Source organism: Chiloscyllium plagiosum, unplaced genomic scaffold, assembly GCF_037043375.1.
Source record: "Chiloscyllium plagiosum isolate Xiang-an unplaced genomic scaffold, Cpla_swu_hap1 HiC_scaffold_47, whole genome shotgun sequence".
Lineage (NCBI taxonomy): Eukaryota > Metazoa > Chordata > Chondrichthyes > Orectolobiformes > Hemiscylliidae > Chiloscyllium > Chiloscyllium plagiosum.
Genome location: NW_028270185.1, coordinates 2,862,687 through 2,876,968, shown reverse-complemented (window position 1 = coordinate 2,876,968; position 14,282 = coordinate 2,862,687). Strand labels below are relative to the sequence as shown.

Below are 14,282 nucleotides of genomic sequence, written 5' to 3'. Positions count from 1 at the left end.
GGTTAGTAAATTTGTGGGCAACACCAAGGTCAGTAGAGTTGTGGATAGTGCAGAAGGATATTGCAGGTTACAGAGGGACATAGATAAGCTGCAGAGCTGGGCTGCGAGGTGGCAGATGGAATTTAATGAGGAAAAGTGTGAGGTGATTCACTTTAGGAGGAGTAACAGCAATACAGAGTACTGGGCGAATGGTAAGATTCTTGGTCGTGTGGGTGAGCAAAGAGATCTCAGTGTTAATGAACATAAATCCCTCCCAGGTTGTTAAGAAGGCATATGGTGTGTTAGTTTTTATTGGTGGAGGGATCAAGTTTCGGAACCATGAGGTCATGCTGCAGCTGTACAAAACTCTGGTGTGGTGCACCTAGAGTATTGCGTGCAGTTCTGGCCATCGCATTATAGGATGGATGTGAAAGCTTTAGAAAGGGTTCAGAGGAGATTAACTAGGATGTTGCCTGGTATGGAAGGAAGGTCTTACGAGGAAAGGTTGAGGGAATTGAAGCTGTTTTCATTGGACAGAAGAAGGTGGAGAGGTGAGTTAATTGAGATATATAGGATAATCAGAGGGTTACTTCGGGTGAACACTGAGAGCCTTTTTCCTTGGATGGTGATGGCTAGCACGAGGGGGCATAGCTTCAAATTGAGGGGTGATAGATATAGGACAGATGTCAGAAGTAGTTTCTTTACTGAGAGGGTAGTAGGGATGTGGAACGCACTGCCTGCAACAGTAATAGAATTGCCAAATGTCGGGGTATTTAAATGGTCAGTGGATAGGCATAAGGACAAGATTGGAATAGTGTCGGTTAGATGGGTTTCAGATTGCTTTCATAGGGCGGCACAACATTGAAGGACCGAAAGGCCTGTACTGTGCTGTTATGTTCTGTGTTCTGATACAGGTTGTTTTCCTATAGCGGCGTTTCATCAATGTGATTTGGTTGTAATGTGATTGGTGAATTGGGAAACAATTTTTAAAAAAACAGGCTATTATGCGATTCCATCCCCGGTTACCTTAAGTTCACTTTCTAAAAACGTCAAAGTGCTATTTCTACCTCCAAACACAATCTCTCTCATTCAACCCATGGAGTAGGATGCAATAGCAGTTTTTAAAGCTTATTATTTAAGGTGCACATTAAGGAAGCTGATTGCAGCTATTGAAGGGGATAATGAAGACAGTATTCTTCAAATTTGGAAGAGCTTTAACATTAAGAATGCTATTGACATCATTGTGGAAGCCTGTGATGATGTCAGTGAGGACTGCTTGCATGCATTTTGGTGGAAACTTCTCGCAAATTTTCTTCATGCTTTTAAAGGTGTTGAACCGTCAGACGAGCTTCCAGCAATCAAAGAACATTGTGTTGTTTTTGCTAAGCAAGTTGGATTTGAAGAAGTGGAGACTCATCTACAACAGCTTGTTGCAGTGGGGGAAGTTGAAAGTCGAGATGAAGACAATGAAATCCAGGGTGCAGCACCAAGAGAACTTTCCACTTTTGTTTTTTTCCGGAGGGAAGTTGAGAAGCAGTTGCAGCTCTTATAAGATAATGATTACAATGCAGAATGCAGCAGGATAGCAGTTTGTGGCTTAAAGTCTTATCTGTCACCCTATGAACAGCTTCTTCATGAAAGGAGAAAGATGGCAAAGCAGCAAAAACTAGATGCCTTTTTAAAGCCAAGCTCCAAGCATCAATTGGAAGACAATGAACTATAGCCATCCGCTTCTGGATTAAATATTTTATTTTGTTGTAACCCTGCCAAAACTGCACCTGAAAGTAATGCTGATGACCCTCAGCCCCTGCCTTATTACAGTACTATAACTCAACAAAATCAGAAACACCCTAAAGTGTTAAATTTATTATATTATTTCATTAAAGTATGATATTAACATGTACTTAGACTGTGCTGTTGTTTGTGTTGGCTAACTACTACTGCTTTTGTTTTGATTTTTACTGATATATTTGGTGGTTCGCCCCAACTCTGTTTTTCCCATAGCCCCTGTTATTACTGTTGCACAATTTTCTATAACATGAGGTCACACGAGAATGCAACTACTGCTTTAGAGCAAAACAGGTTGTACTGAACAGTCCATGGTCCAAATGCAGAAAGACTTGGACAATGTCCAGGTTTGATGTGAAAAATGCCAAGTAACATTTGCTCCACATATGCCAGATAATGACCATCTCCAAGAAAAGAGTATATAACCATTGACCTTTGAAATTCAGTGGCAGCACCATCACACAATCCCCCATTATCAACATCCTGATGGTTACCAGAAACTGAACTGGACTAACTATGTAAATACTGTGGTTACAAAAGCAGATCAGAGGCTTGGAATTGTGCAGTGAGTAACTCATCTCCTGACTCACCAAAACCTCTCCTTCCTGTACAATGCACAAGTTGGGAGTGCGATGAAAACTTACCATTTGCCTGGAAGAATGATGTTCCAGCAACACCATCGGATAAAGCAGCCCCCTTGTATGCCATCACATCCACAAACATCCATTCCCTTTTCCACTGATACTCAGCAGCAGCAACAATGTGTACCATCTAGAACACCAAAAAATTACCAAGACTCCTTTGCCACCTTTTAAACCAACAAACATTTCTCTGTAGAAGGACAAGGGCAGCAGAACACCACATGCAAGTTACCTTCCAAGCCACTCACCACCCTGAATTGGAAATAAATTGCTGTTCCTTCAGTGTTGTTGAATAAGAATCCTAGAATACCCAATCAAGCAGGTGGTGAACCACAGCAGGTCAACATTGATGAGTTGGAGGAGAAAGTGAGGTCTGCAGATGCTGGAGATCAGAGCTGGAAATGTGTTGCTGGAAAAGCGCAGCAGGTCAGGCAGCATCCAGGGAACAGGAGAATCGACGTTTCGGGCATAAGCCCTTCTTCGGATGAGTTGGAGCTGACTGACTGGAGGATGTGGTCTAGCTACAGCACATGGACCGTAACAGTTCAAGAAGGCAGCTCACCATCTCAACGGTAACTAGGGATGGGTGATAAATGCTATGTTGTTCAGTGACACGCATACCCAATGAGTTTTTTTTTAAACCAGTGCATGGCATAGTTCACTACTGTTGGAACAGTCTGGGTTTGAAATTCACTTTGGAATGTTCTGCCAAGTGACAAGCTTCAAATGGCAAAACTAATGATGTTTAGATCATGTATACATTTTCCTGGAATGAAACACAAGTAGATTGTGTCTGACTGATGTTAATGCAGTAGAATTGTTAATGCTTATACAAAACTAAGTGAAAATCATACGTGAAGAAGATGATGTCAAACAATTTATTGAATTATGTCTGCCTTCTAGAATGCACACATTTTCTAAGTAGTGAGAATATTATTGAACATTAGTTTTGCTAATGATTCTGCTATGTTTAGTTGAGAATTTATGGAGTTTTTGTATTACTGTTAACCATTTCACTTGTTGGAAGTTGATAATTATAGCCATTAATTTATGCTCTAGTTACAGCACTACTTTTTAAGGTGCCATAATCTACACCGTGTTTATAGTATAATAATTATTTTAATTTTAACTACTGCACATCTAACCATAAGTGATATTTCTGTGGACCACAGATTAATAATTCTTGCGCTTTCTCCAGCACTTAATAGCATAAACAATTCAATCTATGTTGACAGGAGGAAACCACTAATTTTTTTATCCAGGATCCATGACCAGTAGCTTGAATATTTACACCTTTTTTCCTCAAGTGATATTTTGTGTTCTTGGAGTTTTTGAAAAATTGCTTATGCATTTCTTGATAACTTCTAGAAATGCAGCTTTGAACCAGCTAAGTGTGGTTTAGGTATGTGTCTTCTCAGTAGCAGCTGATTCATGAAGACTAAAGGAAGAATTTGGACTGGAGAAAAAAGTTATATCCATAAGATTGTCTACAGTCGATTCTAATATAGCTCGATAGTTCCATTCTCATGCAATCTTGAGTTATAAGAAAATAATGGGGGTGGAGCTGTGTTATAGCCGACACAGGTAAGGAAAGTTCGTGTGCTACAAATAGCAGTCTAAATTCTTCAATCGCATTGAACAAACATGCGTTATAACAGAACTGACGTATCTTGAAAACAGTTAATGATCATTGCTATTTAAGGAAGCTATATTACAAACTTTTTAAAATCGAGAAAGGTTTTATTTCATTTTCGTATTCTACATATATAAGTGCATCTGAAAGATAAGCTTAGGAACAAGAAATGTGCATTAGTGTAAGTATTTCCTTTGAGTGATCAAACCAAAATGCCTGCTTTTTCTGAATATCTATCCATGCTGGAAATATGTCAGAAATAAGTCAAATCGGAGCCAAGTGTGGAGTCCTGTTATACCACTAATAGCACCCTATACATTGCAAGTCCAGGTAACAAGTACAGCTGACATTATGTTGTACTGCAAGGGCAGCTCATTTTCATTCATTTAAATGCACTATCTTTGCAGGTGGGTCTCAACACACTACAATTGCAGATTAAGATATATCCAGCAAAGTGATGGCTAGTTTCATACGTTCTTATTTTTCCCATGGATAGTGTGAAGCAGAAGAATATTTTCTGTCTCTCTCCCTCTTTCTTCCTATTCCTGTAACCATCTTAATAGTTGGTTCTGTGCCACAAGAGACTTTACAGGCTCTCATAGCTGGTATGATTGAAGGAATCGCACATGCTACTGATGTGAATTTTAAGCTTGAATCTGAGGTCTTGGCTTCAATCACCAAGAATATCTGAAGTGAGGCTCAAACTCAGTATCCCCAAAACAGAAGATACAATGGTTGAATTAATAAATAGTCCAACCAAGGGTTAAAACATTTGTAATTGACATTTTTGAATATGTGGCTAATTGCATTTCTCACTAAAGAATTATTATTATTAAATCAGGAGGAGTGGGAGCTGATCAAGGGTGAAGTAGTAAAGATACAGCAACAGAGCAGGTTGTGGCCAGATGGAATGTAGGAAGAATTTGGAAGTGATGTCCAAGTCAGTGCAGAGAGGAAGGAACTGCAAAATGTGAGGGAACTAAAATTTGGTAGAGAGTTAAGGACTAAGGTAAGGATCTAAGCTTTTAAAGCAAATAGCACTCATAAAAAAAAAATGGATTGAAAGTGGTATAATTCTAGAGTTCCATTTCTAAAAGTTTAGTTGACACATAAAAGTTAGCATAGCAACCAACATTTGAAAGTCAAAGTTGAATTTTACCAAGGATTGACATTGAGCCCCTTGATCGTCATGGATGCCCTCACCAAGTAAATGAGAAAGGAAGTATCTTAATCAGTGATTGCAGTTGACATTGCCACGTTTTCATCTCCATCATATAACATAGTATCTGGAGAAAATTACTGCAGGACAGAAATATGAAGATCAATTGATCAGTAAATCTGGACTATCAGTTTGAAACTAGGGAAGAAGATTACCGGGAAAGTGAGTCCGTCCAAATACCTGGGGTAGGTGTTGCTGAAGATTGAAGTACGGGAATTAATTAATAGTTTACCTGTGATTGGAATATTTGTAAGAGTGCACTGAAGTGTGTGTGTGTTGTGCTTGCATGTCAGAAAATCACCATCAAAATTGAAAGGTAGAATCTGGAAGATACTTATGAGACTGACCTTGTTACATTGTGCAGAAACTTGGCCAACATGAAGAGGGGACTGACTGGATACTTATGAGATGTGGAAGCTCAGACTGATGTGCAGGTGTCAAGAAAGAACAAGATATGGAACCAGTATATCAGGTAGTCAGTAGAAATTGTGGAATATTAAAGGAAGTAGCCAAAAATAAATTCTGATGTGTGGAGGGAGAGGACATAGTGAGATGAGTGTTAGACATGATACTGTCAGGAAGAAGGAGAAAAGAAGAGTTCAGAACTAATGGGAGCATGGAGAGGCTAGAGACCTAAACAGCTCAACTGAAGATGACAGAAGAGTGGGTGACTGACAGAAACTGGAAATGGGTAACAACCAGTACCTTGGCAAAGCAGAGTAAACTGGGAGAAGCTGAATGAAAAAGTGTAGTTATTGGTTGCAAAACAAAGGGATGGCAGGGCAGCACAGTTTTGTAGAATGCATACCTGTTCCATTTATGAACTCCAGGATGCTGCAGGAAGTGTCAGCAGCTAGAGTCACAATAGTGAATCCATGAGAACGAATTTTGAGTAGTACTTTTTTTTTTAGAGAGGTGGCCACCCTTCAGCTGACTGGTATACACGCAAAGAAGCATTATATGTCTGCCAAATAAGAACAAGAGATAATACAGGAAACCTTTCATGTGCATCTCATTCTGTAACCAGTTTCATTTCTGTATACCAGTGAGAGTGATGGTTTCTTTGGCGAGTGCACCCAGAACCAGGTTCATGGCATCAACGGTAGCTCAAGTGTACAGGGTGAGAGCTAGAAGATTGGAGGAACAATTGTAATAGGGATTATGACCAGTGAACAGACCATTCCGTGATTCTAAAAACGTCCAACTGATTAGATTAGATTACATTACAGTGTGGAAACAGGCCCTTCGGCCCAACAAGTCAACACCGACCCGCCGAAGCGAAACCCACCCATACCCCTACATTTACCCCTTACCTAACACTACGGGCAATTTAGCATGGCCAATTCACCTGACCCTGCACATCTTTTGGACTGTGGGAGGAAACCGGAGCACCCGGAGGAAACCCACACGGACACGGGGAGAACGTGCAAACTCCACACAGTCAGTCGCCTGAGGCGGGAATTGAACCCGGGTCTCAGGCGCTGTGAGGCAGCAGTGCTAACCACTGTGCCACCGTGCCGCCCACAACTGTGGTAACTACAGGCTAATCTCCCTGCTGTTGGGAAAGTCATCCTGGGAAGAAAGACGCAACAACACCAGTGTCCTTGACCAGGTCAAAAAACATTCCCAGCATTGAGGCACTGACCACCCTTGATTGACTGCAAATGGGTTGGACACGTCATCTGCATGACTGACATAAGACTCCCCAAGCAAGTGCTATACTCCCAGCTTTGAAACAGCAGGTGATCCCCAGGTAGACAGAGGAAGCACTTCACTGATACCCTCAAGGTGTCACTGGTGAAGTGTGGCATTCCTAGACACCTGGGAATCACTGACCTAAGGTTGTCCCGAGTGGAGGAGGAGCACTCTGGAAGGTGCCAAGCACTGAGACTTCCCATCGGGAAATAATGGAAGCCAAGTGAAAACAGTGAAAGGAGTGTGCTACCAAACCAATGCCTTACCCACCCTTTCATGTGACTACCACCTGCCCCGAGGGTATCAGAATCTGCAGTAGCTGTATCAGCCTGTTCTTATCCTTGGAGAGAATAATCCTCGGCTGTGAGGGACTGCTGATGATGATTCTAAATGTAAAAATTAGTAATAGACATTAGTAATATTTTGTAAGATTGGTAAACGGAAAAGCAGATTGTATCCTTTGTTAATTAGTGCAGGTGCTTCAGTCCCTTTTATTAATAATTTATTTCAAACATTTATGAATGGAATACATTTATCTGGAAAGCTGATATAGTTGATTACTGAAATTAGAACTTTAATAAAAGGTGTAGCTGAAGCCACAACTGTTTAGTCACTGATTTTCTTTTGAGAATACTGGGTTATTATTAGCACTTGTAGATCAGGATTGGTAAAATATACTACTAAATGATCTGCACCCTGTTAACTTTTACCTGAGCTATGTATGCTAGTGAAAATAAGACAAAATATTATAGGAGTAAATTATAAATTAAACCTGTTATGCCATGTTCCTCTGCTCAATAAACATGTAGTAAATTCAGGGAAAAGCTACTCTTGTCCTGTTAAATACCTTTAATAGTTATCAGAAACCTACACAAGAGTATGTGTATCACACTTACACTTTCCAAAGCTGTCAATTTGTTGATTTCTTGGAATATCTTCATATATCATCACCTGATGTCAAATGATTAACTGAATAACTTTAAGAATAGTAAAATGATGGATTCAGTGCTGTTTCAAAATTAATAAATTTTAACCATTGGAGAATTTTTCGATAAAGTCTACTTAAGAAATAGAGATTTCTACAAGAAAAATAGTCTGTTTCTTCTTAATTAGGTTAGGATTAGGGTGATAAATCCACAAGGCATTTGGACTTCACCGAAGTATGTGTCCACCGCCTTATGATGCATCGTAAAGTTGAAGGATGAGGAAAGAAACTCAGACAGAAAATTGTGAGTGGAGTTCAAAGACTGTAGTATCTAAATATATTAACTCTACAGCAACTCCTACAACCAAGCTGATACCTAACAAAGTCGAATGTTCCTTTTAGATCCAACCAGAAAGGTTAAGAAGAGGACCATAACATTTGTGGAGGCTGAAAAGTCCCCATAAATTTTGCTCAGACATGCAACCTGGAGTAGACACTCCAGCTTTTCAAGTGCTGGCAGTCATGGGTGATTAAACTCCACTTAACTGATAGAGAATAGATGCCATCTGCTGACTCGGAGGTACCAAGTATTTGTTTGACCACTCACTGGCCTTTTTTTAATTCACTTTTGGAATGTGGGTAATGCTGGCTAGCCAGCATTTATACCCATCTCTCATTGCCCATGAGAAGGTGGTGATGACTGCAGTCTTTTTTTAATTTCAAAAATATACTTTATTCATAGAAATCAAGGGAATCTAATCTCGAGTCGTTGGTACAGTTGATGATGCCATTCAGATGCATACTTTACATGTTTATACATTCAGAGAACAGACTTGAGTCCTTGGTATTTACAATTCCGTATGTTAACCATTTAGCCTCTTGGCATTTAGCTGAGGTGTCAGCGGAGCCTCATTACTGAATGGGCCTCCGTTATTCTTTGGCAGAAGTGCCTTACACAGTGGTCTTTCCCCACTGCGACTTGGTAGCTGCAAGATTCAGTGCATCCCTCTGCACGTATTCCTGGACCTTGGAATGTGCCAGTCTGCAACACTGAGTCAGGGTCAGCTCCTTCAGCTGGAAGACCAGCAAGTTTTGGACAGACCAAAGAGCGTCTTTTACAGAGTTGATGATCCTCCAGGCACAGTTGATGTTTGTCTCAGTGTGCATCCTGGGGAACAGACCATAGAGCACGGAGTCCCCTGTCACCGAGCTGCGCGGGACGAACCTCGACAAATACCACTGTGTTCCTCTCCAGACTTCCTTTGCATAGGTGCATTCCAGAAGAAGGTGTGTGACAGTCTTGTCCCCTCCACAGCCACTTCGAGGGCAGTGCGCAGTGGCACAGAGAGTCCAGGCATGCATAAAGAATCTGAGGCAGAGCCTTTCTCACCACCAGCCAAGCCATGTCATGGTGCTTGTTTGAAAGTTCTGGCGATGAGGCATTCTGCCAAATGACTTTGACAGTCTGCCCAGGGAACTGCTCAACAGGATCAGCCCTCTCCTTTTCTCGAAGGGTTTCCAAGGACACTGTGTTGACCGCTTCCTGATGGATTTGTGGTCAAAGGTGTTTTTCTTCACAAATTTCTCCAGGAGGGACAGGTGATACGAAATGGTCCAACTACTTGAAATGTTCCCCGGCAGTGAGGCCAGGCTCATCCTTCGCAACACCAGGGACAGGTAGAACCTCAGTAGGTAGTGACACTTGGTGTTTACGTACTGGCAATCTATGCACAGCTTGCTGCAGCCATACACAAAGGCGGCCATCAGGGTGAGGGTAGCTTTGGATGTGATTTCTATCTCTTTGTCCAGATCTTTGTACATGGTGTCCCTTCGGACCAGGTCCATCTTTGATCTCCACATGAAGTCCATAAGCTGTAGCTAGACACACAATGTCACATCAAGTCAGACCGCCCCAAATAGTAAATGCTGACCTGCCATAGTCCATCCACCTCTTGGTAGGGTGATTTAAAATGTTAAGTTTATCCTCAATCATCAGAGTAAATCCTTTGCACCAGGTAGACAAGATGAAGAGAAAGAAAGAAGATGCTTACTCTGCGATTGGCAATCTGGAACATTCAATGTTCATAAAAGTAATGGGTAACATCCAGTGATCAATAACACCTGTAGGCTGAATGTTGACTGCTTTCATACAAGAAAATAAGTTCACTGAAAGTGGATCCTATTCATCTGGCTGGGAAGGAGTTCAGAGAAAATGCATGAGTAGTGTGTAGGCTTTGCGGTTAAGTTCTACAACCTGCTATGAACAGAATTGCTAAGTCCGAACATATTAACAGCAAACTGTTTCAACCGGCACACTTGATAAACTGCAAAAACGATAAACCTCAAATGCTGCAATCTACTGTGATATCAAAGTATTTATGCTGTAAATAAAGTATAGCTGTGATGTAAATAACCCCACAATTGCATTGTGTTTTATATTGATCTTAGGGGATGTGTTGATGTTTTTACATTTTTTTTTGAGATGTTGATATCTTGAAATTTTGCTTGGTCAGCAGTTATGCGTACCTCTTGATTATCCAGAATATTTGATCAATTGGCACAGTCCTGATCTCATAGGTGCTGCAAAATAAAAAAGTTTATTGTGTTTACTTGATTTGAAACATGAGTGAATGTTGACCATGAGGCATAGTCCTCCTGCCTTGAAATTTGTATGGCTTAAGAAAGATCAATAAATTTTGTCTGATACTATTTGATCATTAGTACTGCCATGAGGTTTGTGTAGCCAATAAGGCCTTTTAGAACAATTCATGCTACAGGTGCCCTGAAGCCATCCAAGATCAGGACATTGGTACCAACTGAACCAGATCTTCACCAAATGTTACTTTGAACGGCATTCTTAACAAAGATACCACAGCTGTATGATAAAGATTACTCTCGGTACCAGACTTCGAATACAATCTTTGCAGCTGTTTCATTCAATGCTGAAAGACCATTCTCCTATTAACTTCAGCCATATTGCCAATCTAATAAGAACTGACAATTCTGCAATTTGACTGAACAGATTCACTCCAACATTTACATGTAAAAGGGAACATATTTTGAGACATCATTTATTAATACCATACTGTTAAGATAGGAGAAGCAAAGCTAGAATTTGCTCATAGGTTTAAGGCTTTCATCACTGTAATGGAGACAACATTCCGTAGTGATGGAACCGACAACAACTCGGATACTCAAAAAAATACAGTGCGCAGATTCCTCAAGAACAAACCATGACAAGCAGACCAAATACAGCCAGAAACTCTAACCGCCTTACCATACATCAAAAAAGTTTCAGAAATGACAGCCAGACTACTCAGACCCCTCGGCATTCTAGTCGCACACAAACCCACCAACACTCTCAAACAAAAACTAACAAACTTAAAAGACCCAGTACATCCCATGGACAAAACCAACGTCATCTACAAAATTCCATGCAAGGACTGCTACAAACACTACATAGGACAAACAGGAAGAAAGTTAGCCACCAGGATACACGAACACCAGCTAGCCACAAAAAGACACGACCCTCTCTCCCTCGTAGCCCTACACACGGATGAAAAAAGCCACCATTTCGACTGGGACAACACATCTATCCTGGGACAGGCTAAGCAAAGGCATGCCAGAGAATTCCTAGAGGCCTGGCACTCCAACCATAATGCCATAAACAAACACATCGATCTAGATGCCATCTATCAACCCCTCAGAAAACGAACAGGAAATTACATCACCACAAACCCCAGGAACCCCATCCAAGAAAAAGATATAAGTAGAAAGCAGGAGACAACAGCTTCGCTTCACTTGGAGGTCGCCAGTGATGATGTAACCTAGCCAGGTAATGAAACGTTTGGATATCAAACCTACAGTTCAGTGAGCAAACCTACACCCTAAATCTCAACCTGAGCTACAAGCCTTCACAAACCTTTAGAATTGCTTCCATTCGGAAAACTGACTCTGAGCTGGTTGGCCACAGCCAGTGTGCTGTGCATTAGTAAATAAAGGGTGACTTGGTGATGGGATACCGGCTTCTGTGCAGTTATGTAATATTCAGCACTGATGAGAGAGCATCATAACATGAAAAGTTTGTTCTTTTCTCCACAGATGCTGTCTGACCCGATGAGTATTTTCAGCATTTTAGTTTTTTCCAATTTTCCAGTATTGGCACTACTTTCTTTGTATCACCAAATTGGAATAATGCCCTTAAATGTCTGCTCTCACTTTTTATTATAAAAGAGATCCAGGAGAGATGAGTTATTAATGTACTAAAAGCAGTTCAAAGCAAAATCTAACAGATAGTTAGGTGCTGTGCCTATGATTACTGACTATTATTGTACTAGAATTTCCAGATACCATATGACACAAGGAATACTAATGGCATGACTGATGCGATCAAAAGGATGACAGATCCATCCGCAAAAATGTTGCACTGTAAACAAAGGAAGGATCATCCCTGACTACAATAAACAGACAGAGAGATGGGCGGAACACTATCTTGAATTGTGAATGTGGTTAGTGAAGCAGATCGAGATGCTATTGAGAGCCTGCCTAACATTGAAGAATTGGATATTGAACCCACTTCAGAGGAACTTGATAAAGTCACTAATTTGTTGCTACAGACAAAGCACAAGTTGTGAATGCCATCTGAAACGATCAAGCACAGGAATTTGACACTCCTGAAATATCTGCACAAATATGTCTGTGCTGGAGGGAGGAGAAGTGCCTTAAGAGTATGCCATGGGAAAACATATCTGCCCATGTTGCTCTTCTTCGATTGCAGATCCTGAATTTTGTGGTTCAAGGACTGGAAGATTCACAATTAACAAAATTGCTCAGTCCAGCAGCTATAAGAGAAATGCTGTGAGCAGTGGCCGTGACTATAAATTCCCGCCATGGTTCTCATCAGCAAGCTACCTGGGTCAGTGCAGTCTCTACCATCAAAGAAATTTCCAGCAATAAGAAGCTTACTTGTTCAGCCAGGGTGAGTGACCCCATCTTCTCTCTGCTACTGCACTTGCCTCCCACCAAAATTCATGACTTACTGTTCATACAAGAAGTTCTTCTATAACATGCATTTCATCAGTGTGGATTGGCTATAATGCAATTGATGAATTGTGATGTTTGCTTAACGCGAACTTTCTGTTGAACGGGTATTGTATGTTATCTATAGTGCGATCTTCTGCAGCTGGATATCTATATTGGTTTCCCATAGCATGATTTTCTATAGTGCGAGATTATACAGGAACACTACTGTCACGTTATAGCAGAATGACCTGTACTATTGCATGCATCATCTTGCTTGCTCTCAGCCACCCAATCCTCCTAAACCTGCATGGCCATAGTGTTAACTATTCACTCACTGTGAAGACACCTCCCCACCTTTCTGGACTTAAGTCAGCATTAATAGTTTGCCACTCACTTTTATCTCTTGCAATCCTTCCCTTTCTCGTTCCTGGAGGAAAAGGGCCATAATAGGGCAGAAAGAACCAAGACATGTGATGGGATGTTGGCATACGATTGCCCATCCCCAGTGATAATTGGAGCCTGGTCCATTTCAGCGATGACTGAGATCTTTGACCATTACAGTGCTCATCTTCCATTGCTGCCATTGTGAATACCTTCTTATCACGCCACAATCTGTTTCCGATGCTTTTTTCTGTTTTTATTCTTCAGGCATGAACTGCATCATCCCGGTCTCTGCTGTTAAGATGCCAGCTGTGCAGGACATCACCTCTTCCACCACTGAGGAAGAAAGTAAAGATGTCTCAGGAAATGTACTGGCAAGGATGCCCCCAATTACCACTACCCCCTGCCCTCCCAAAAAACAAAATAGCTCAGGTACTGACACTTCAGTGGGAACATTAGCTAGATTGCAGTCAGGAGCACATGCTAATGAGCATATCAATGTCAGGTGTCCACATGGCTGAAGAAGAAATGCTGCTGCACAGCCCCTGCAGGAGAGTACCATGTAGTGCCAGCTATTTGTGACTTTACTGAGAATTACGTGCAGATGCATGAGTAGAAGGCAGGTTTGTCAAGGGCAGTGGGTAACCTGACACAAAGGTTGTAGGCCTGTTACCATGCCATTGGAATGGTGCTGCATCACACGTGTGAGTGTCTGGCTCCCTGCATGGACAGGTTGGTGACTGCTATGGAGAGCCAGGTCCAGCATAGTATCTGCTGGATATACATGCAGATTTACACTCCATCACTCCAGGGAGTACTTCTGGTAGGATTTTCTAAAGTGGACCAAGATAATGTTGAAAAATGTGCCAGAACCTCCTGACCAGTGAGAAACTGATGCTGTTTCAGCAAGAATTGGGTTGATCAGAGACAATGAAGAACAGGAAGAAGAATCACAAAGCAACTAACACTGTAATACCTGTCTGGAGGCTTTCGAGAACT

At 41.3% G+C, this 14,282-nt stretch overlaps 1 protein-coding gene across 1 annotated transcript in view; it reads left to right on the top strand.

Moving 5' to 3' along the window:
- Positions 1-3,960: 3,960 nt before the first annotated feature.
- The window catches only part of LOC122542734 (zinc finger protein 541-like), a 50,997-nt gene continuing 40,675 nt past the window's right edge, over positions 3,961-14,282 (top strand). Inside the window, exons 1-3 of the mRNA XM_087983924.1 lie at positions 3,961-3,992; positions 6,307-6,380; positions 13,551-13,651. Of these exons, the coding sequence (XP_087840050.1) occupies positions 3,961-3,992; positions 6,307-6,380; positions 13,551-13,651 (207 nt within the window). The remainder of the gene's footprint in view (positions 3,993-6,306; positions 6,381-13,550; positions 13,652-14,282) is intronic.